Here is a 22,327-nt window from a genome sequence, read left to right on the forward strand (position 1 = left end):
CCACGCATCAGCTAATGACAATGTCCAGGGCGGCTGCCCCTGGACAGTCATCATCTCCTCATTCCAACCAGTAGAAAGAGAAGAGAGGGAAGAGATGAGTCTACATCTCTATCCTTCCAGGACACTTCCTGGAAGTTGCCTTCCATTGACTGGAATGTAGTCACATGGCCACACTGGCTGCAAGGGAGGATGGGAAATGTCATTCCCATTCTGGATGGCCACACATTCTGGGTCTTTTATTGAGGAAGGAGAGGTAACAGATACTGAAGCTATTATGCTGCAGCCGCAAATTCTTGTCACATTCCAGTACCAGTGACCTCGTGCTGGGAAAGTGAAAGGATCAGTCTTTCCTGTCTTTATAGCTCCAGCATTCTTTCTCCTCCTCCTCCTTCTCCTGACAGCAGATTTATCTGGCCTCTAACACACACATTTCAGAGAAGACAACAACCACATGAGGTCTGCCGTCTTCTGCCCACATGCCACCTTTCAGGGGACTGTTGCTATGCCTACTTAACAAGGACATAAGATAAGATTTCCTGGGTCAGTGTTTCAGCTGGGAAACTTTTAACAACCAAGATAGCTTCTGTGCTCAGTAAATTAGAAAAGTAAGAAAAACAAACTCCCTTGATGAAAAACTCCATAAAGCCAATGAGACTGTAAATGGAAATGGAAACCTAAAATTGATGAAATGCAAAATAAATATTTAACTTATGAGACGGCAGCTATATTTGGATTGCTAAGTAATTTGGAGGCTAATGTTCTTAAAAAAATCACGTTTTCTAAGAAAATATTTACTATTTCTGTTTTATTGCCTTCTTCATTGCCATTAGTAAGACTTGGTTTCATTCACGAGTGTACATAAATCCCACTGGAGGCTAACATTTTTTTCCCCAAAACTTCCTGGTGAGGCTGTTTCTAATGGAAACCTTTTAAAGCATGGAGATAGACCTGGGAATCAATCTGTGGGGAGAACCAGCCAATATTCACGAATGTTCCCTGCAGACGTCAGCTGGGGCAGGTGATAATATATAATATAGACTGGAATCTAAAGGGGAAAGTCAAAGCATTATGCCAGGTGTGCTTCATAAACATGCCAACAGGGCCAGTGTCTCCACTGGACAATACACCCCAAAGGCTCGAGACCTACAAAAACATATATACAGGATTCAGAATACACAAAGCAAACAGCAAAATCAAAATTAATAAATGTCTAATTAAATATCTACAAAATATAACATTTTGTTCTTGCTAATTGTTCAATTCCACGTTCTTGAATTTTTCATGAGTATTTTATTACTTTTGAAAACAATTAGTGGGAGAGAGCCTCATAATATAAGAATGCACTAACAGGCACAACTGCCAAGATTTCATAACCATTAGTAAAGGAGTCAAGTTACCTACAGCCAAAAGCAAATTTATCTAAAACCTGTCAGAATTTTACAGCAACGTATTTGATTTTAACACAGAGTATAGATATATTTGGGCTTCACTGATGGCTCAGGAGGTAAAGAATCTTCCTGCAATGCAGGAGACCTGGGTTCAATCCCTGGGTTGGGAAGATCCTCTGGAGAAGGAAATGGCCACCCACTCCAATATTCTTGCCTGGAGAATTCCATGGACAGAGGAGCCTGGCAGGTTACAGTTCATGGTGTTGCAAAGAGTCGGAAGCAACTGAGCAACTAACACTTTCACTTTTCAGTTTTCATGGATATATTTAAATGTTAGATGAGATGTGGAGTTCCTAAGAAGAATGCCTTAGACAAGGGGCTCAGCGTTCTTGTTTTCTTTAAAAGGCCAGGAACTAAATGTGTTGGGCTTTGTGAGCCATATATCTCCATCATGATTACTCAGCACTGCTATGGCAGCACAAAGTGGTCATGGATGGCCCTTAAATAACATATGAGCACAGCTGTGTACCAATAAAACTTTATTTACAAAAACAGATAGTGGGCCAGATGTTCCCCACGGCCATAGTTTTCTGTCCCTTGCCTCAGATCCAGGAAGGTCCAATGACTTCCTACTGACCCTCACCAACCATTCAGACTCAAGGAGTATACTGTTCTAAGATAGGACTATTATCCTGAATTCCCCAGAAAAACATCGTAGACTCTCCTCAGAATCATTCCAGAATTAGCACAGCTCTTCTACATAACTGTGAGTCAGTTTTAGACTTTCCAATCCTTTGGAGATGGTTTTATTCTTTTTCAGTTACCCAAAGCACTAGGTTGTACATGAAATAACTATGTACTAATTCTTGTGATCTCTTTCAGTATTTCCACAGCTTCTTTAGAAAGAAAAGTTTTAACTCTGCATCAGCTAAAACTTGGGGCTTCCCCGGTGGCACTAGTGATAAAGAACTTGCCAGCCAGTGCTGGAGATGTAAGAGACACAGGTTTGATCTCTGGGTCAGGAAGATCCCCTGGAAGAAGTCATGGAAACCCACACCAGTATTCTTGCCTGGGAAATCCCATGGACAGAGAAGCCTGGTGGGTTACAGTTCACAGGATCACAAAGAGTTGGGCTCGAATTCAGGAGGGTGTGCACAAAAGACTATGCTCATTAATTATATAAATTTTTTAGAATTTGCCATAGGCTTTTAGATATCTAATATATACATTAAAGTGTCCTGGTATCTTTTAAAATTTTGCTTAACCAGTTTCTTATCTATTACACAGCCAAGAAAACTGAGTATATATAGGACACATGTCCTACTATTTACATTTTTTTTATTTTAGATAAAGGATATTATCACCTCACCCACAGTTTACACTAGTGGTTAAGTGGACATGTAAAAATCAATTAAAGTTTGTGTTGTTGTATAAAAATAGAATTTAATCAGAATTTAGTCACTCAAAGGCTCCTATGCAAGTTAAATTATGTCAGGTTTGCTTAATATTTACCATTCATAAAGTTTTAAGTTTTAATTATTTCTCTTATGGTAATAAATTTTATCTATTTATCTACTCAAAAAGTGCAATGGGATTAATATATTTTTAAAAATACTAATTGCAAATATTCTACAAAATATTACCCTATTGTTTTTCACTTAAACTGAAGCAGAACCATAATAAAGAAATTTAAGTAAGCACTTAAAAATCTGTTTTCCCCAGTATTACCTGTTGTTCCCAAATAATTGGGGTAATCTATAGATTATATTTCATTTATTCTCAGAGTTGGGCTGCTCGTGGAAGCAAGGAATTACACAATTAAATTCAAGTTTCTCTGGAAAATATGCCTGACAAATTTTTTAAAAAGTATGACCTGCTGTTTTATTTTGGTTCAAGATGTCCCAGAATGTCCAATCATTTAATCCAGACTCAGTTTACCCTCATTCTGTTAGAACTAGAAAGTAATTTTTTTTAAAAAAAAGAAAAAAGCATTCTAGGATAGTGATTTCCCCTTGTGAATTATTCCAATTCACCAAAATATGCATTTTTTAGGAACGAAAAGCTGACTCAGAATATATTTTTTCTAGTGGAGCAGCCTTTGGCCCCAAAGAGTCCAGCAAGTCAGGCGGTAGGTCATGTTCAGAGAAGGTGAGAGAACTGAGGCTGTCTGCTTGCTCACACTCGCCCTCCTCTGCGTAGACGTGAGGCGGGTAGCCAGGATCACCCTTGGAGTCGTGGGTGCCACAGAGCTGCTGGAGGGGAACCAGGGAGAGGAGATGAGTGCCATGGCACATGAGCCTTGTCCCATCACAGGCCTTTCTACAGACTCAGAAAAGGCGGCCAAGCTGAGGGGAGAGACCCCGTCACACTCCTGCTGATCTCGGGGAGGGAACTCTGACAATGACGGTGGCCCTGACCTGGGTAGGACGACGGGAACATGGAAGAAAACCACCCACCCCTTCTGCCCTCTTACAGGGTAGCCTCATCCCTCACCCAGGCCTGAGACCTCCCCTCCCGGGCCTACGCCTGCTGTCACCTTGAACGACCATCCCCAATACATGTTTGTGGGATGGATGGGTGAGGTTAAAGGGCTTTCCCCTGTTGATCTTCAAATACCCTAGAAGGCTGTTAATGGACGTCTGAGCCTGTTTCATAGATCAAGGTGGGGATGGGTTTACAAGACTCTTCTAAGCCATCACTGGCTCACAGCATTTCGTGTGAGAATGAACTCATCTAGGGCCTGAAGACGTTCAGAGTCAGACAGCTCAGAGCCCAAAGAGGCAGGAGGAAGAGGGAAGGACCCCTCCCCCCATGTCTCCAGGCTCTCAACCAGCTGTGTCCACCTTGCTCGGCTCATGGGGACCCCTCCAGGCTCTCCATTTAGTGGGAATACCATCTCCTGGCTCTGGGTCTACTGGTACCCAGACCTGCTGCCCACAGGTATACCTGGGAACCTTCATCTTACATCACACACCTACAGGGACTGTGGTCATCGTGTGGCCCTATGCCTTGGGGCATGGGGGGAGCCAGCTGACAGGTGAATCTAGGGGCTGTGACCGGGGTGTCATCAGTCCCGTCATGTCCCCTCAGTGCAGCCAAGTAGATAACTAAGGATGGGCCTGGTGAGCACACAGCAAACCGGGATCTGCAGGGGGTCTGTGCTCAAAGCTCCCGAGGCCTGTGACAGCAGAATCTTCCAGCCCTGATTCAGCAGTTTAGAAGCCCTGTGAGATCAATAATTCATCATAAACCCCAACTAGGTTAGAAGGCTCACAAGGGAAAGCACCGGGCCTTCTAATCTGCTGTTTTTCCCTCCTCTCACACCACCCAGCTCAGCTCCAAGTTTGCACTAATGAAGGCTCCCTGCCTGCCTGGGGGACAGGAGGATTGGCCTCAGCAGGAAGCGGCCTCCTTCAACCCAGTCAGACGGTGAACTGGTCCCCATCCGCTCCATCCACAGGGCATAGCTGTGTGGGGTGGAGAGGCCAGATACACAGATGTGAATGTGGGTAAGCTACACGTGATGATAACCAGAGACTAGACTAGAAGGGTTCTCACTTGCCATGACCCATCTTCATCCACTCTAACAGCCGGAGGAAGGGGCCCCCAGGCATGTCTCACAAAACAGGGCCCCAGGAGGCTCCGATGAGCACCCAGACCCTCTAATGCAGGATCTGCAGATTTGGGGGCCTCCTACCTGACTCAGCAACTCCACCATCATTCCTGCTCTCATTTCCAGGGGTCCTCTGGGCACCGCGGTATCGAGGCAAACCTGAAAAGTGAAGAAAAGAGTCCTAACCCTGCCGGAGTCAGCTCACAGCTCCCCTCAGTTGATGGCCTCTGCTGGCTGGCACACAGGGGCCACCACCAAGTGGAGGACTGTCTCAACTCTCCTTGAGGGGACAACAGGCCAAGGGCAGTTTAAACAGATATCACCTCTGTGTGTGCAGGGAGAGAGGGCAGCCCTGCTGGTTTTGACTGATGGACTGATGGACCCTCCATGCCTTGGTTTCCAGGGAAGAAGGAAGCCGGGTGAGCCTGGCCAGCAGGGTTTGGGTCTGGTTCACAAATGAAAATCAGCAAGAGGCTGACTGCCCCACATGGGGAAGCTCATCCCACCACCTGTCCCCACAACGCATGGCTCATCCCAGGTTCTAATCCCCCTCCTCCTGCCTTGGCAGGTCAGCTGCACCTCGTGGGCACAGGGTGCCATGTTGCCTTCTCTCTCTCATAGACCTGGGTCTCGGGTTCTGGCTGAGGAGTAGGGTAGAGCCGTGAGGAGGTGGGCTTAGCATGCCCCACGTGGGGACCACCCAGGACCCCAGAGGGCCCCACCTGCATCGTGTAGTCAGGCCCGCGAAGATGAGGCCAAGCAGCCCCTCACTCAGGCTCATGCAGGTGCAGGGCCTGCACTCAAGGTGAGAGGAACATAGTGATGAGCGTGCAAGGTGCAAGAGACACCTCAGCTGCCTGCACCTGGGGCCTCTCAGGAAGAGGAGGCCCTGGGGACGGGAGCAGAGGAGGGTCCCCAAGGAGCAAGGCCAGCAGAGGCTGGGAGGTTGGAGGCAGCCCAGACCTGCAGGCGGAGGACAGCGCAGGAGAGACCAGATGATCCCAGGTCTCAGAGCTGCAGACCATCCCAGGACAACGGCCAGCTGTCAGGTGGGTTTAAATTGGAGAGTGACATGAGAGCATTCCCTGATGGCTCAGAGGACAAAGCGTCCGCCCGCAATGCGGGAGACCCAGGTTTGATCCCTGGGTCGGGAAGATTCCCTGGAGAAGGAAATGGCAACCCACTCCAGTATTCTTGCCTGGAGAATCCCAGGGATGGCAGAGCCTGGTAGGCTGCCGTCTATGGGGTCGCACAGAGTCGGAAGCGACTTAGCAGCAGCAGCAGCTCCCTAGAAGTCATGGTACAGACAGTGAAGAATCCGCCTGCCAATTCAGGAGACCCAGGTTCGGTCCCTGGGTTGGGAAGACCCCCTAGAGAGGGAACGGCTACCCACTCCAGTATTCTTGCCTGGAGAATTCCATGGACAGAGAAGCCTGGTGGGCTACAGTCCATAGGGTTGCAAAAAGTCAGACAGGACTGAGTGACTAACACTTTCACTCTTTTCACTGCTTCCCACATTCACTGCTTTCAGCTTATTTGGATGTTGGTTGGGTATATTTTTACCACCTTCCCCATTCGCAGTTTCCTATTTTCAGGGCTTCCCATGGCTGCCAGGACAGTAAGGTAACTCTTTTAATGGTAACTTCTTCATCAGTACTTACAGGAGTAGAGTATTTGTTTCTCACACTTGGCTCGAGAAACACGCCATGACCCTGAAATTATTTTAAAAAATGAAAAATTAATTAAAGTAAAAACAATGAATTGTTTATTGGTTTCATATAAATTACCCAAAGGTGCAAACACATAACTAGAAATTCTTGTAACCATAAGGCCTCCTGTTTCTGCACTAAAGGTATCTAATGATAGCAGTGTAGGTATTCCTAGCAGAAATCCATGGGTGAGTTTTATAGTTGCTTTGTGGGGATGGAACATGAAAATATGAGATTTTCAAGCCCATTTCGGGTCTACAAAATTCACATCAGACTCACGGTGTGCTGTGAGTGTGGCCTCAAAGTCTGTGAATGTGGCCCATTCATCCCTAAGACCCAAGACTGGTTACATAATTGGAAGGACCCAGCATAAAAAATGTGAGCCCCTTGCCAGGTATGAAGTGTTTCAAGATGGTGACAGGAGAGTATTAACCAAGTACAAGTCCCTTCTGAGCACAGGGGCCTGTGGGACTGACTGGGTTCCATGCCTATGAAGCTGACCCTTCCACGGCCAGAGGGACACACCTATTAATGCACAAGCCCTTTCAAGGATTCATGGAATCATGTTTGTGCAAAAGAGAAGAACTCATTTTTATGTTGGATCAAACCTAGCCTGAGAAAAATAATGAATTATAGAGATCTTGAATTCTTTCTTAAAAGCTTTCTGTCATGAAAACAGTGACTCTTTGGCCAATGAGAACCCATTTTAGCTCTTGTTAGAAGAGTAAATTTTTTGTTAAACCAACAGCTAGTTACACTAGTGAAGTCCGAATAAGGTCTGTATTTGAGGCCTGTGTCAATAGTGTCATACCGAAGTCAGTTTTCTGGTTTTGATAACATACTATGTAGACTATTATCCTGGGGGAAAGCTGTGTGGAAAGTACACAGGAACTCTGAACTATTTTTACAACTTTGTGTGAGCCTGAAAAGTCTGTTAAAAAGCAAAGCTATAGTTTTAGAATGTGTATATGGAGTATATAAGGACATGGCTCAGTTTGGCAGGAGGTGTAGAGTCACTGGACTGGAAGTTGGTTAGGGCCAAGGCCACTGCTCTTAATCTTATAGATGACCTCTGGTGCCCAGACATGAATACAGAGAAATGTATTTATTTGTGGGTGTCATATTTGATCAGAGCTATCAAATAACAACTCAGTAACAACCAACAATCACAACAGTTAGGTATATGAGAAGGTTTTCACAACTATGTGTTTGTTCTACCAGAATCACAGAATCTTCTAAAAGGGAACCCACTGTCCATCACCAGTGAAGTCCCAGCAGCAGGAGTAAAGCTGTGCAACTCACTGGAGTTCCCAGGACAAGGTGTACTTGGTCAGATGCACTCAACGGAGAAAGTAGTGTTTCGTTTATATCCTAGGGGAAAACGCTGGTTTACTCCAAAGGTAACACATTTCCCTCTAGGTGAAAACAAAGAAGCTACACCTTTCCCTGCTCAGATATTCACATGCAAATAAAAATTAGCATTATGATGAGGGGGAGGGAAAATGGGAATAGAAAAGGAAAGGTGAAGAGAAGCAAGTAAAAAAGAATAAAAGTAAGTGGGTATGTGTGACCCAACATGACATGAAGATGTAGATTCTAACATTCTATGGATGATATTATAGACACCTGACAACTCAATATGCACACAAGGTCTAAAAGCTGACACAGACAGATGAAACTGTTTAGATTTAGGGATGGGATTGTGGACAATTTTTGCTTTGGGTTTCTGTTTTTAATATAAGCCCTTCAATCATGAAATAAAATTTCAAAGAAAATAAAGCAGGCACAGGTCCTCAGTAACAGTTCTAAGGAATTCCATGCCTTGTCACAGATTTTAAAATAGCAGGTCACCTGATAATCGTAAGTGACAATCTCACTGAGGGAAGGTGTGTGAATGGCTGTCTATCAAACCAGTCACAACAGGTACACTGACTATTTGCAGGACATCATAAAGGGAACCTAGAAGCTCACCAGAAGATAGAAGAGCAGCCTTGGTGTCCTCTCCTGCAGATGGGGGAGCAAGGTATCCTCCAGCAGGGGTTTGGTAAAGATGCAATGGGATTATACTTACAGAGTGCAAACCCCAGGGCACGATCAGTGGACCGGAGCTCTTAATGTGCCTCCCAGGAGCTCTGGCCTCCAGAAACTTATAGACCAGTCAAGGAAAAGAGGCCCTGCTCTCCCCAGCTAGGCACCTGCACAATGAATGACAGCAGCCCTGGGTGAACTCGCTCTTTTCCAAAGTGGAGTCTCCGTCCACTTAGAGAAGGGAATGTTTAGCCAGACTAGGAACAGGGTTTCAAATGACATTGAACTGCCTGGTGAGAAAAATCGGTCCCTGACTAATTCCTCTTCCATGACCCTAATGACATCAAGGAGGAAGTGTCCGTCAAGTGCCAAGCCTGTCCTGGCTCTCTCTCTCTTTACACATTTTCTACCTAGAATTAGAGGGTTCTATTGCTATTGTGTCTGTGTTTCACCTACCTGCTCTTTATACAAGTAAAACTGGTTTTCTGCTTACAATTGAAATAAAAAATTTCCTGTTTAAAGAAATGTACTTCTTTTGGACACAAGTCCATTTAAAGAAAAATAATGTTTAAAGTCAGGAAGTTAGCGCTGGACGGACTGGAGTGTGGCCCTGAGCCATCCGACATTTGAGCTGGGAGCAAAGGCATGTGAAGTTGAGCAGAACTGCAGGGGCTTTGCAGGCGGGGCTGGGGTGAAAGCAGGCATGGGGTGGGCCTGCAGGGGGACATCCCAGGATGTGGGTGGGGGAGCAGCCATGGTTTCCCCCTCGCAGGGAACAGTCATCAAAGCCACCCCTCTTGTTTCAACACAAGCAGCAAACAAGCCACACTCACCTTAGCTCCCAACTTGGTGCCTACCTCGGCTGGGTTGATGGACAGGGCTGGCATGTGATCCCTGAGGTATGACCTTCCCTGTGGGACAGAGGGAAAGAATTATGACTGGGGCTGAAATTACAGATGGCGGCATTAAACACAGAGAACAGGGAGTAATGTCTCCCCTCTGGCATCACAGACAGCATCCTGACCCTGGAAAACACAACCTGCGCTGTGAAGCAGGAGGGCAACCCCGGCAAGCGGACACTTTGTAATCACTGGTCAGGAAGTGAAGTTTCTTGTTGTTTAGTGGTTCACGTGAAGTGATGGCAAAAACAAAAACCAAGCAACCAAAGAGAAAACCTTGTTTCAATCAGCCTCAGCATCTCAAAACTGGTCCTTGCCCTCTTTTAAGCCACAATGATGGCTCTTGGGGTCGCCATGGTGGGCAGTGCTGTGTGGAGCCTTATCCGTTTTTCACTCAACAAATATTCACTGAGGGACTCGGATGTTGAGAAGTGCTGGATTTCTTCTCTCTCTCTTTTAAGAAGATTTATTTATTTATTATTTCGGCTGTGCTGGGTCTTCGTTGATGCGAGGTCTCTCTCTAGTTGCTTCAGGTGGGGACTACTCTTCATCTCAATGCTTGGGCTTCTCATTGCGGTGGCTTCTTTTGTTGCAGAGCACAGGCTCTAGGGCACACGCTCAGTAGTTGTGGCCCACGGGCTCAGTTGCTCTGCAGCATGTGGGATCTTCCCAGACCAGGGATCGAACCAGTGTCTCTCTCCTGCACTGGCAGGCAGATTCTTGACCACTGGGCCACCAGGAAAGGCCTGGATTTCTTTTCTAAGGGCTCACTGGCTTCCCCACAGAGAGGGGAGGACCCTGTGCTGTCCTGCAGACCCTCTTGATCAGGGGGAGTCTCCGGTGGCAGAAAAGGACAAGGCAGGTGGAATCAGTGATGGTGTCTAGATGAAGGGAATCTTCTCAAGAGTATGCAGTGTCCCCAGTGTGTGGATGCAGGCTGGTGTATTCACATAAGATGGAATAACAAGGAAGTGTGGACACAGTGGGGCAGCCTTATTTACCAATGGCTACAAGGACATAACTGGTAACTGTTGTTAGTAATACTAGAGAAACTCCACCTTTTGAAAAAAGTCGTTTGCCCTAAATAAGGTTTCTCAGTCTCAGCACTGCTAATGCTCAGGCAGGTGACTTCTCTGTCATGGGGGCTGTCCTGAGCACAGCAGGATGGCCTGCAGTGTCCCTGAGTCGGTTCTACCCACCAGACACGATGGCATCACCCGCCCCTCCCCCCGCCGACTCTGCACTCCCAGTTGAGTTGTAACCACCAACACGCCTCTAGACACTGCCAGATGTCCCCTGGGGTGGGGATGGGGGTCAGAATTGCCCCCAGTTGAGAGCCAGTACCCTAAACAAATGTGATGAGATGATGATATGAGGGGGTGATGAATGAGAGCAGTATGGAGAGCCCACCGCATCGTCCTCATAAGACACAATCCAGCTCCACTACCTGGAGAGGATCGGCTCTGCTCTCCTCATTCCACGTGATCAGGGTCTGGATCCCCTCATCCCATGGCACAGGGCGACCCTGCCTCTTGGCTTCAGACACAAGGCGGCATCGCAGCAGGAGGAGCAGAGCGGCTGTAATGAGACAAGGGGGAGAGGAGATGCTGGAGCTCTGGCCAATCAGAGGTTCCCTCCCACAGGAGCCTGTGCTGCTGGCATATAACTCCGCCGGGAGCTCATGGGGGCAAGCTGAGCCTTCATCAATCTCTGCAGACTCAGTGCTTGGCACAGCCTGGGGCACAGTAGGTGAGAGGTAACTATTTGTCGGACTGATTGAGTAATACTATGTGACCAGTAATATTCTACTGTCCCCTTGAAAATCGAGCTTCCCTGTTAGCCTTTGCCAAGCCTGGGAGCTTGTGTACATTGCTGTCCTCAGCTATTAAAATCATCTCTGCTCTGTTGCTCAGTCATGTCTGACTTTTTGCGACCCCATGGACTATAGCCTGCCAGGCTCCTCTGTCTATGGGATTTCTCAGGCAAGAATACTGGAGTGGGTTGCCATTTCCTTCTCCAAGGGATCTTCCAGACCCAGGGATTGAACCCGCATCTCCTGCTTAACAGAAATCCATAGACAATGGACCACTGTCATTACACAGTGTCCATCTCTAGGTTCCATTGCTGTAAAGTGCTGCTACTGAGCAGAAGCCCCCTTTGCCAGGCAGGCAGCCTGTCTGACCAGGGTGGAAGTCTGCCATCTGAGCCTGGGCCTCCCATGAGCCTGGGAGTCATTCTCAAAGGCACCCCACTGACCTCAGCCATCTGTTCTTCCCACCCCCAAGGACTCTATGCCCTTGGCTTACAGCCCAGGGAGAGGAGCCGCATTCCCGGGACAGCTCCTGCCTTTACTGACCTGCCAGAGCCATGAACGCTACACAGAGAGGGGCCAGGGCCCCCTGCAGGACCCCAGCTCTTGCGACGAGGGGCTCCGCACAGGTGAATCCATTGGGACATGAGCAGACCCTCACGTGGACAGTCTGCTTCTGAGAAAGTCCCTGTTTGTCTCCGATGAGAAGTGGCACAGAGTAGTCACCAAGTGGAAGGCTTCTCTGCATTAGAAGTTCCACTGAATAACCTGCAGAGGGAGGGAGACCTTAGCTGCATTGATGTGTTCATTCATTCAGCTGCTCAGGGGTTATTTCCTAATGCCTCCCTTGTGCCAGGCTTTGTAGGAAGTTTGAGGTGGCCACGACCACTCTCCCATGGACATCAGCTGCATGTGAAGTGGTTCCCAACACCACCTGCAGGTTGATGATTATCTAGAAGGACTCAGGACTCACTGAGAGCTGTCTACTCATGGCTATGGAAACAGCACCCCAGTTTTCCTTTAGGGGCACCTACACTTCCTGAACTCTTCACCGTGTGGGTTAGGAGGGGCTAAACCCAGATCCCAGCCAGATCCAGGTGTGGGCTCAGAACCAGTCATCCAGCACATCTGCCCTCCCAACCCCCACCCAGTGTTGAGCAGGGCAGGTGGCTCAAGCCTTGCGATGATGTACACCTTCTTGCCAGGCACCAGAAAGAGTCCCAGGGACTCCCAGCCACCACACTGATGTCTCCAGAGGAGAGCCTGCCTGCAGATGAAGGGACCACAGAGCCAAGGTCGGGAGGCACCGCCTCCAGGAAGTCCTCTGGGCACCCAGGTCTGCTGGGACACAGGCTTACCTGCCCCTTTCTTGGTGACATAAGCTAGCACATTCCTCTTGGCCTGTGTCTGTGTGAGTCAGATTTCTGTCCTATTCCAGCCTTTCTCTCTGGCCAATGTGATACGTACCCCTGTTTGTCCCCAGTCTCCACATGTCTTCTGTGTCTCCCCACGTGCTGTCCAGTGTGAAGGTGAACGGGTCGGAGTAGGGCTCGAGGTCGCTGTCCTCCGCCTCGATGAGTAGGGGCTTGTCTATCGCAGACTGACAGACCTCCAGGTACTGAGAGCTCGGGCGGAGCATGGGAGCGTTGTCGTTGACGTCTGACAGGAACAGCAGCATGGTCCCCGTTCCCGTCTGCGGAGGGACACCTGGGTGGGGAGGAGGGAGTCCCAGCAGGGCTGCTGATGAATTCCAGAGGTTGCCCCAGCACACAGACGCCTGCAAATGAACGCTCTCGGCCTCTGCAGAAAAGAACCACTCCGCGGAGACACTGAAGCCAATTCCCTTTCAATAAGCTTTATTGCAAGGGCTGGATCTGTTTTCCTGCTTTTTTGAAAATCTGGGTAGGATAAGTTAATAAAACACTTGTTGAATGAGGTACAATTATGGAGTAGGCGATAATATCAGCCATGGAAGTTGTTAAGGCGGGGGTGGGGGCAGGGGGAGGGGGGGCAGCAGGGGGGGCGTGGGTGTGATGTAGTTCTGGAGACCTCAGCTTCTGTACTGGGTCCCCACTGTGATCCTGGACTGGATCCTGCACTAGAGTTTTGCAAGGTGTCACCCCTGGAGGACACGGGGCAACAGGTACTTGGAATCCCACTACCTCATTTCTAAAAACTGCATGTGAGTCTACAATGACCTCAAAATAAAAATTTATTTTTTTAAAACCATTCCACTGAAAAAGCAGTGCCATTCATGAAAGCATCCATAACAGAGTTATGGAACCCTCACCTAAGACCAATTAGGAACACAGATTTAATATCTCCCTAAGCAACATTAATTATACAACTGTTAATTATCCAAATGGGATATACAACTATGTATGCTTGGGAATCTGGGTTCATAAGACAACTCTTATTACAACTCTAATTTACAGATTTTGTTAAATACAATCATTAAAATTACTTGAAATATTTTATTTTTCTAGCTTTCTGCCTTGGTAGGTTTAGAAATATAGCCTTGAGAGAGATTATAGAGAAAAGAGTTAAAACATGCTGATAAAAATCACCGATCTTGGTTGATGACAAATTTGTCCTGCACAGTCACATTTTCCTGAGCTTATAAGGTGGTCCAAGTGCAGGGAAACTGCTCATGTTTATCATATGCAATTGGCTTTGACAAAGAGCTAGAGAGTTGTCTTATGAATAGATGAAAAAGATGCTGTGGTGGTGGCTGCGTCCTTATCAGGTTCATCGTCTCTTCTGAATGAACACCGCCCCTCTTTCTGCAGCATAGCCCCCTAGTTTGCCATTTTAAGAATTATATCGAAAATAATCATCAGTGTAGATGCACAATGATAAAAAGGTTTATATCTTTCCCAGTTGTGCTGAAAGACATTCACCCGTGTCATTTTCCCTTAGGAGCAAGAAAACATAGCCCCCTCTGACAATTCTGGGTCAGTGCTTACCATCATCAACAGCATGAGCAATGATCATGTAAATGCTGTCATTGACATGAGGAGATTCACGGTCAACCAGCTTCACGGTGATGACTACCCCAGACCGCTCATCTATGCTGACCCAGTTTGCGGGATCATAAGCCAGTTTGTATCTTGCAGAAAAAAACACATGTAATTTTTAAAATTAAAAAGTTACATCAAGAGACAAGTCCAAATATGCCACAGCAGACACAATTCCCATTATGAATCTGGGAAATTGTAAGAACCTCTGTTAGGAGTGTTCCTGGCTCTGATGAAGGCCCAGAGACCTGAGACCCGATCAGAGTGTCAGATCAATATTCACTGAACACCAGGTGTCCTGTCCTTGTCGGGCTGCACATAACTCTGTCCACCTCAGGGAAAACATTTCATCCTGGAAAAGAGCCAATCTTCAGTTGCCTGCAGGAGCTGGTGGCTTCATGTTAAGCCAAGCCTGCCCTTGCAACAGAAGCACAAGACTATATTACCCCTGGAGCCTAGAGGATTCACATGTGGGTAATACAGCCAGGCAACGTGATTGTCTACATCCTGCTTCACCTGTGTGCACCTGGTAACCATTTTAATGGATGAGCATACCTGGCCTTCCAGAATTCCCCAAGATCTGTCAGATGGCAGCCATCAGAACCAAGTGGAACCATTGGGACCCAGCCTACCTGCTGAGAGACCCACAGAAGGAAAGGCCTGGACCCACAGGCAAACAGAAAAGATGTTGCTCTCCAAAATAGCTGAAGATAGGGGGTTTCATGTGCCTTCTCTTCCTCATCTCTTAAAGGCCCTGGAAAAGGTCAGTAACTCTCCCTGTTTGATATTTGTCAAGTCAGGGTTTTCAAAGGGACCAAACCATGCTCTAGGGACAGGAATACAGCCCTGAATCAGATTTGGGGTCTCCACGGGTATCCCTCAGAAGAGGTCCAAGCAGGGACTAGGAGCATCGGCATCATCTTGGCACTTGTTAGAAATGCAAATCTCAGTCCCAACCCCAGACCTCAAAATCAAAGACCCCAGGGGTGAGACCCAGCAAAGGGCATTTAACAGGCCTTCCAGGTGACTCTGATTCATACTGCAGTTGGGCCTCTTTAACTCAGCATGTGCCTGCATAGACCTGTGGTGGTCTGGAACTCCAGGTTAGCTGCCCCAAGGAGATAAGAGAGAAAACTGAGAAGCAAGCATCAGGAAATTTTTATAGTCAGTGGCATTACTGTGACCCCCAAGCACATGATCATATTTTTGTAATTTATTTTTTAATATTTTATAAAATTATTATTCCACAGTGAACTGGAAATTTTAAAAAGCAAAATCTGGTCCTTCTCAATGGTTAAGTCAAGAAGCATTGCTCTAAGGAAGAATCTCAAACTCTAGTGCCCACAGGGGTGTCCCAAGCAGGTGCAAGAAATGAGTAAAGCTGATCGGATAAGGATTGGTGTCAATTGATGAGCGAGAGGTCAAAGGGACCTCTCCCCATGCCCCTGGTGATCATGACCCCATTGGACACAGACCCAGTAATGCCAAATCTTCCTCTTTTTCAAGAACATTCAGATAATTCAGGTTGTTAGCATGCTCTTGATTTTTAAATGCTGGCAGCTTTATTATCTCTTTTTATTGCAGTAAAAATGCACATAACATACAATTTACCACCTTCACCATTTTAAATTGCATTTCAGTGGGATTAAATATTAATACATCACACTGCTATGCAACCATCACCACCATCCATCTCCACAGCTCTTTTCATTCTTGTAAAATTGAACTCTATGCCTACTAAACAATAACTCTCCATTTCCCCTCCTGCCAGCCCCTAGAAATCACCATTATATTTTATTTCTTTATGAGTTTTGACTACTCTAAGTACCTTGAGAGTCCCTTGGACTGCAAGGAGATCCAACCAGTCCATCCTAAAGGAGATCAGTCCTGGGTGTTCATTGGAAGGACTGATGTTGAAGTTGAAACTACAATACTTTGGCCACCTCATGTGAAGAGTTGACTCATTGGAAAAGACCCTGATGCTGGGAAGGATTAGGGGCAGGAGGAGAGGGGGACAACAGAGGATGAGATGGCTGGATGGCATCACCGACTCGATGGACATGGGTTTGGGTAAACTCCGGGAGTTGGTGATGGACAGGGAGGCCTGGCGTGCTGCGATTCATGGGGTCGTGAAGAGTCGGACGCGACTGAATGGCTGAACTGAACTGAACTGAAGTACCTCCTACAAGTGGAATTGTACAGAATTTGTCTTTTTGTGACTAGTGCATTTCACTTAGCACAGTGTCCTTATGGTTCATCCATGTTGGAGCATATTGCAGACTTCCCTTCATTTTTAAGGCTGAATAATATTCCATTGATGTAGGGACCACATTTTGTTTGCCCATTCATCATCAATGGCTCCCTGGGTTGCTTCCACATTTTAGCTATTGTGATCAATGCTGCTATCAACATGGGTGTACAGACATCTCTTTGAGGCCCTGTTTTCAGTTCTTTGGGGCATGTACCCAGAAGTAGAATTGCTGGATCATATGGTAACTCTATTTTTAATTTTTTGAGGAACTCCCCTACTGTTTTTCTCAGAGGCTGTATCATCTTATATTCCCACCAGCAGTGCCCAAGGATACCAATTTCTCCACATTCTCCCCAACACTTGTTTTCCATTTTTTGGGTTGTTTTTTTATTTTTTTTTTTAATTGGAAGATAATTGCTTTACAATGTTGTGTTGGTTTCTTCTGTACAACAGTGTGAATCAGCAGTTGAACTGAAGTGGTCCAAACCTGATGAACCTAGAGTCTGTTTTCTGTGTTTTGGATGGGTGTGAAGTGGTATCTCACTGCAGTTTTGATTTGCATTCCCCTCATGATTAGTGATGTTGAGCATCTTTCCTGTGCTTGTTGGCCATTTGTATCTTCTTTAGAGAAATGTCAAACTTTTTGTCCATTTTTGGATCAGGGTGTTGCTGTTCTTGTTGAGTTTTTGAAGTTCTGTATATTTTCTGGATATTAATCCCTTATCACATGTATGACTTGCCAGTATTTTCTCCCATTCTGCCTTTGTACTCTGTGGTTAGTGTCTTCTGATGCAAAAAAAAAGGTTTCAGTTTTCATGAAGTCCGATTTGACTATCTTTTCTTTTGTTATCTGTGCCGTTGGTGTCATTTCCAAGAAATGATTGCCACATCCAGTGTTGTGATGTTTTGTCCTAGGTTTTCTTGTAATAGTTGTATTATTTTAGGTCTTACATTTACTTACTTGATCCATTTTGAGTTAACTTTTTAAATAATTTTATTTATTTTTGGCTGTGCTGGGTCTTAGTTGCTGCTCAGGCTTTTCTGTTAATTGCAGCGAGCAGGGGCTACTTTCTAGTTGTGGTGCACAGACATCTCATTGCCATGGCTTCTTTTGTTGCTGAGCACAAGCTCTAGTGCACAAGGGCTTCAACAGTGGCATCTACCTCTAGAACACAGGTTCAGTAGTTGCGACCCACGCATGGGCTTAGTTGTTCCACTGCACGTGGAACTGTCCCGGATCAGGAATCGAACCCATGTCTCCTGCATTGGCAGGCAGATTCTTTACCGTTGAGCCAGCAGGGAAACCCTTGAGTTAATTTCTGTATATGGTGTTAGGTTTTCTGTTTGTGTCTTTGTATATCAAGAAAGCCTCTTGAAAATAACACAGAGTCAGATCATGTGTTTTTATCCATTCTGCCAAGCTCTGCCTTTTAATTGTAGAGTTTAATCTTTATATGTATAAATTAATTACTGATGAGAAGGGAATTAATGTCTGTTAATTTTTTGCCCACCCTGGCTCCCACAGGCTGTGTACCCAGTGCCAGGGACAGAGGCACAGTTGCCTTGCATGGGGCTGGAGGTAAGGAACATACCGCGCTAAAAGCCGAGATGGACCGTAGTGAACCATAGTTTGCACTGTCTTCCCTGGAAGTTGAAATCCTTCCACAGATTCCTGAGTTCCAAATTCAGTCCATCCGACAGATTCTGCCAGCGCCGTCATTGTCCAGACAGGGAGACCGATTCCTGGCGCTTCCCACTCTGCCACCTTCCTGGGGATTGTGGCAACTTCATTTTTAAAAAACAAAACACTAAGCAATCCAAGTATCCATCAACAGATGAATGGATAAACAAAAGGTGGTATATACACACAGTGGAATATTATTCAGCTTTAAAAGGAAGGAAATTCTTGCACATGCTAGAGCATGAATGAAACTTGAAGACACTATGCTAAGTGAAATATGCCAGTCACAAAAGGAAAGTCTGTGTGATCCCATTTATATGAAGTACTTAGAGCAGTCACATACATTGAGACAGAAAGTAAAATGGTTGTGCAGGGTCCTAGAGGCGGGGGAGAATGGGGAGGGTTATTGTTTACTGGGTGCAGAGTTTTAATTTGGGGAAATGAACAGATGGAGGAGAGATTTTGCAGATGGGTGGTGGGGAAGGTGCAATATGACATACAGTATAAATGTAGTCAATGTCCCTGAACCACACACTTGAAAACAGTGATAGTGGTAAACTCTATGTACGTTTTGCCACAATTGAAAACACTTCTGGCCAGAAGCCACAAGGCTGCCAGTTTACAACATGTGGTAAAGAGGGACTAGAAATACATAACAAATTATTTTAATACAGGAAAAAGACTAAAAGAATTCTGTGCTCTATGCAAAGGAAACGAACAAGTGAATTCCTCCCATGGGGGTCAGAGGACACGACAGAAGGAAAATGGCATTGAACCTGGGCTAGGGGAGTTCCGGGGTGAGTGGCTTTGGCATTTTCACAACTGGGATGGAGTCGCCCTCAGGAGCACATAGAAGGAGCCAGTTTCAAACAGGAACCCTCCCCGACACGTGGCTAATTCTGTATGAACTCCCACCCTTCCCGCTCCCATCTCCCCACCTTATCTGGCCGGTGGTTTTATCTGGATCTGTAGCATTGAAAATTCCCAGCTGAATTCCCGGCCCTGCGCCATCGACCTGACTGACGATGAAGGTCCCCGGGTGGAAGGTGGGCGGGTCGTTGGCATTGGTCACCCGCACACTCACGGTGGCACTGGCTGAGGCTTGCCGGGGCCTCTGCAACTGCCCCCCCTCGCAGGAGAAGAGCGGCTCTTCATTCTCCACGGCCACGACCAGATTCCACGCTGGCTGAGTCTCATGGTCCAAAGGCTGCCGCCCCAGAGAGAAGGTTTCATTAGCCCCTGCGGCTCTGCCGGCCGGAGGGGGCCTCTCAGCGTGAGTTGTCACTGCTAACCCAGCGCCTGTGGCTTCTGTGGTTCATTTATTATTTACATTGTCTTTGATAATGATCAAAAGACAGTTGTCAGCCCATTTTCAAATCATTTATAGAGTTCTTTTTTTTCCCTCCTCCCTCCTCCTGGTTGAAAAGAGCCACCATCAGTCAGAGGGTAATGAAAAATGCAACAAAAACCATAACCTAATGAAACATTAATGTGACAACTCTCCTGCAAAAACCCAGTGGCGCTTAGGGAAATATGGATATTAATGATCATAGCTATTCAGGGGACAAAGTGGTCAGTGACTTAAAAGGGTTGAAAGACTGGGAATATTTGGGAAATCCAGCCCCAGGCATTTGGCATGGAAAACCCACAGAGCCCTGCTATTCACAGCATGGCATGGCCCCTCGGCATCATCCGGGAGCTTGTTACACTGACAGGCAGAATCGTCCCCACTTCAGATATATTCATTTAGGTCTGCCTTTGAAACTGACCCCCAGGCTGACTCACTCGCACTACACCAGAGGCACTGGTCATTCTCGGGTCTACTGAGAGCAATTAAGACGAAAGGCACTGGAGTCAGACTGCTCCAGTCAGAACCCCTACTCCAGTCATATGACTTCGTGAAAACAACCCAGCCTCTCTGGGCTTCAGTTTCCTCCTCATTAAATGAGATAATAATACTTTATTGCAGGGCCAAGTCTCTACTAGGCACAGCAGGCATAGTGCCAGGAGCCCACAGTCTTTTTACGGGTCCATGCAAATGTTCTAATTTCTTTCAAACTCAGAAGAAAAATGAACTCATGGGGTTTGAGAAAATGTCATAAATGATTTTATCACATCAGGAGAAAGAAACACGTTAGGGACTATATAAATCTACTAAATTTTGTCCAAAACAGCCCCAAAGAATTTAATGTTGAAGTAACTGGTCATATCAAAAATAATCTTGAATACTGATATGATTTTGATGGGAGGAGCCGTGAAGGCAAAGAGCTGAGGATCCACGCAGCCCTGCATTCTTCACTGGCCATGGCGACTTGTGACCCAGCAGGCCATGTGCTCAGAACACATGGATCATCTGTTGGCACCTACTTCATTGTCAGGAGTCCTACAGAAAGGGCCTTGGCATCTACAGCCACCTGCTTGGATGCATTTACCTTGATAACATTTAAAATCCCTTCGTTGGTCTCAGGATCCGTCAAAATGTCAAAATGTCCCTCTTCATTGCCATTCGTTATGTCGAACTTCACTCTCCACGCTGCTGTAGATGGTGAATCACCATCTTGAACCCCGAGACGTAACACATCCTGGCTGGCCCAGCCTTCCGAAATCTGAATGTTATACTGAGAGAGATGATCGTCATTGTCATGGAGAAAAAGAAATACAGTCAGAAAAGAAAACAGAAAAGAAGAAAGAAAACGTAGAGAGATGACAACTTGGATGCTTCTCCTATGATTGAACTTGACCACTAAGGATCTGGAAGTCTGTCTGTTACAGCAGAAAAAGTGTGAACAACAAATATCTCGTCCCTGTGACTGGGTGCCCAAATAACTGAAGAGCTGCATAACTTTAAAAGTGCCCTTCTATCCAACGCAAGGCACCACTTTTTAAAATATTAGTATACACCTTAGTTTATGCTGCCTACAAGAATCTAACTCTCCTAAAATAGAGCTCTTATGTATTTTAATTAAGGTGATAATCTTTCTAATACATAATAGATCTTTAAAATAGCTCCTTATTCAATACTTTTGGTGACAAGATAATTTCTCCAGCACATCAAAATAACAATGTGTTTTTTTTTCCAGCCCTACTTTTGAGAGTACAGCTTTTAACTAAGTTGGAGAAGGATTTTGAAACAAGACTCAGATATAATAAACATGTTTCAGTTATTACATGCTGTTAAGTGAGGTGCTTTCATTGGAAATATTTAAACTTCAGTTTATACAATTAATTTTTTTTAAATGACAGTGACAAAAAATAAGTGTTTGTAGCATTTGTTTACTCAACAAAGACTGTTGTGTACCAGATTCTGATTTAGATGCTGTGAATAAAACAGCAAAAATCCTATCCCCAGGGAGCTGAGAACTGGCTGTATGTATGTTGGGGGGTCAGGTTGGGAATTTAACCAGGTCATCAGGAAAGACCTCCCTGAGAGGGGTCAGAAGAAAGACAGAAATACAATGGATGTTTTCCTCTTAAAAATTCATATGGAAGAGTGAAAAATTAAGAAACTAAAAGCAGATCATGACTAGTTTTTATTTCCTCTCTTAGCAATCTTCTGCATTTCAAGTGGTTTTGTATTCCCAAACTGATTGGGACAGTGAGTGCCAGCACCTTCTTCAAGCCTGAGGACCTAGCAGCCTGTGATCTTGTGTGGAGCCCAATATATAAACCAGGTGAGCTGGGGAAGGCCTGGCCCAAGTCTGCCTGCCCATCTTCTTATTTCAGAGCTCTGAACGTTGTGGGTCAGGCTTGGGAAGATTGGGCATGGTGGCAGATGTTTCTGGTTGTCACGACTTGGGATGCTACTGGCCTCCAGTGGGCAGAGGTCAAGGATGCTATTGTTCAACATGCTACAGGTCACTGGGCAGCCCCTCCCCACCCTCCCTGTGCCCTTCCTCCATCTCCAAAACATCAGCAGTGTGGAAAGTGAGAG

The 22,327-nt window shown here is 46.1% G+C and overlaps 1 protein-coding gene across 1 annotated transcript in view; it reads right to left on the reverse strand.

The window, feature by feature from the left end:
- Positions 1 to 1,554: 1,554 nt before the first annotated feature.
- The window catches only part of CDH26 (cadherin 26), a 45,364-nt gene continuing 24,591 nt past the window's right edge, over positions 1,555 to 22,327 (reverse strand). Inside the window, exons 10-19 of the mRNA XM_081552299.1 lie at positions 20,829 to 21,014; positions 19,335 to 19,603; positions 14,414 to 14,556; positions 12,915 to 13,154; positions 11,994 to 12,215; positions 11,085 to 11,215; positions 9,572 to 9,649; positions 6,663 to 6,713; positions 5,086 to 5,160; positions 1,555 to 3,640 (exon numbers count right to left, since the gene is read on the reverse strand). Coding sequence (XP_081408425.1) covers positions 3,437 to 3,640; positions 5,086 to 5,160; positions 6,663 to 6,713; positions 9,572 to 9,649; positions 11,085 to 11,215; positions 11,994 to 12,215; positions 12,915 to 13,154; positions 14,414 to 14,556; positions 19,335 to 19,603; positions 20,829 to 21,014 — 1,599 coding nt within the window. The 3' untranslated portion in view covers positions 1,555 to 3,436. The remainder of the gene's footprint in view (positions 3,641 to 5,085; positions 5,161 to 6,662; positions 6,714 to 9,571; positions 9,650 to 11,084; positions 11,216 to 11,993; positions 12,216 to 12,914; positions 13,155 to 14,413; positions 14,557 to 19,334; positions 19,604 to 20,828; positions 21,015 to 22,327) is intronic.

Source organism: Giraffa tippelskirchi, chromosome 13 (assembly GCF_054371585.1).
Source record: "Giraffa tippelskirchi isolate mGirTip1 chromosome 13, T2T-mGirTip1v1.2.pri, whole genome shotgun sequence".
Lineage (NCBI taxonomy): Eukaryota > Metazoa > Chordata > Mammalia > Artiodactyla > Giraffidae > Giraffa > Giraffa tippelskirchi.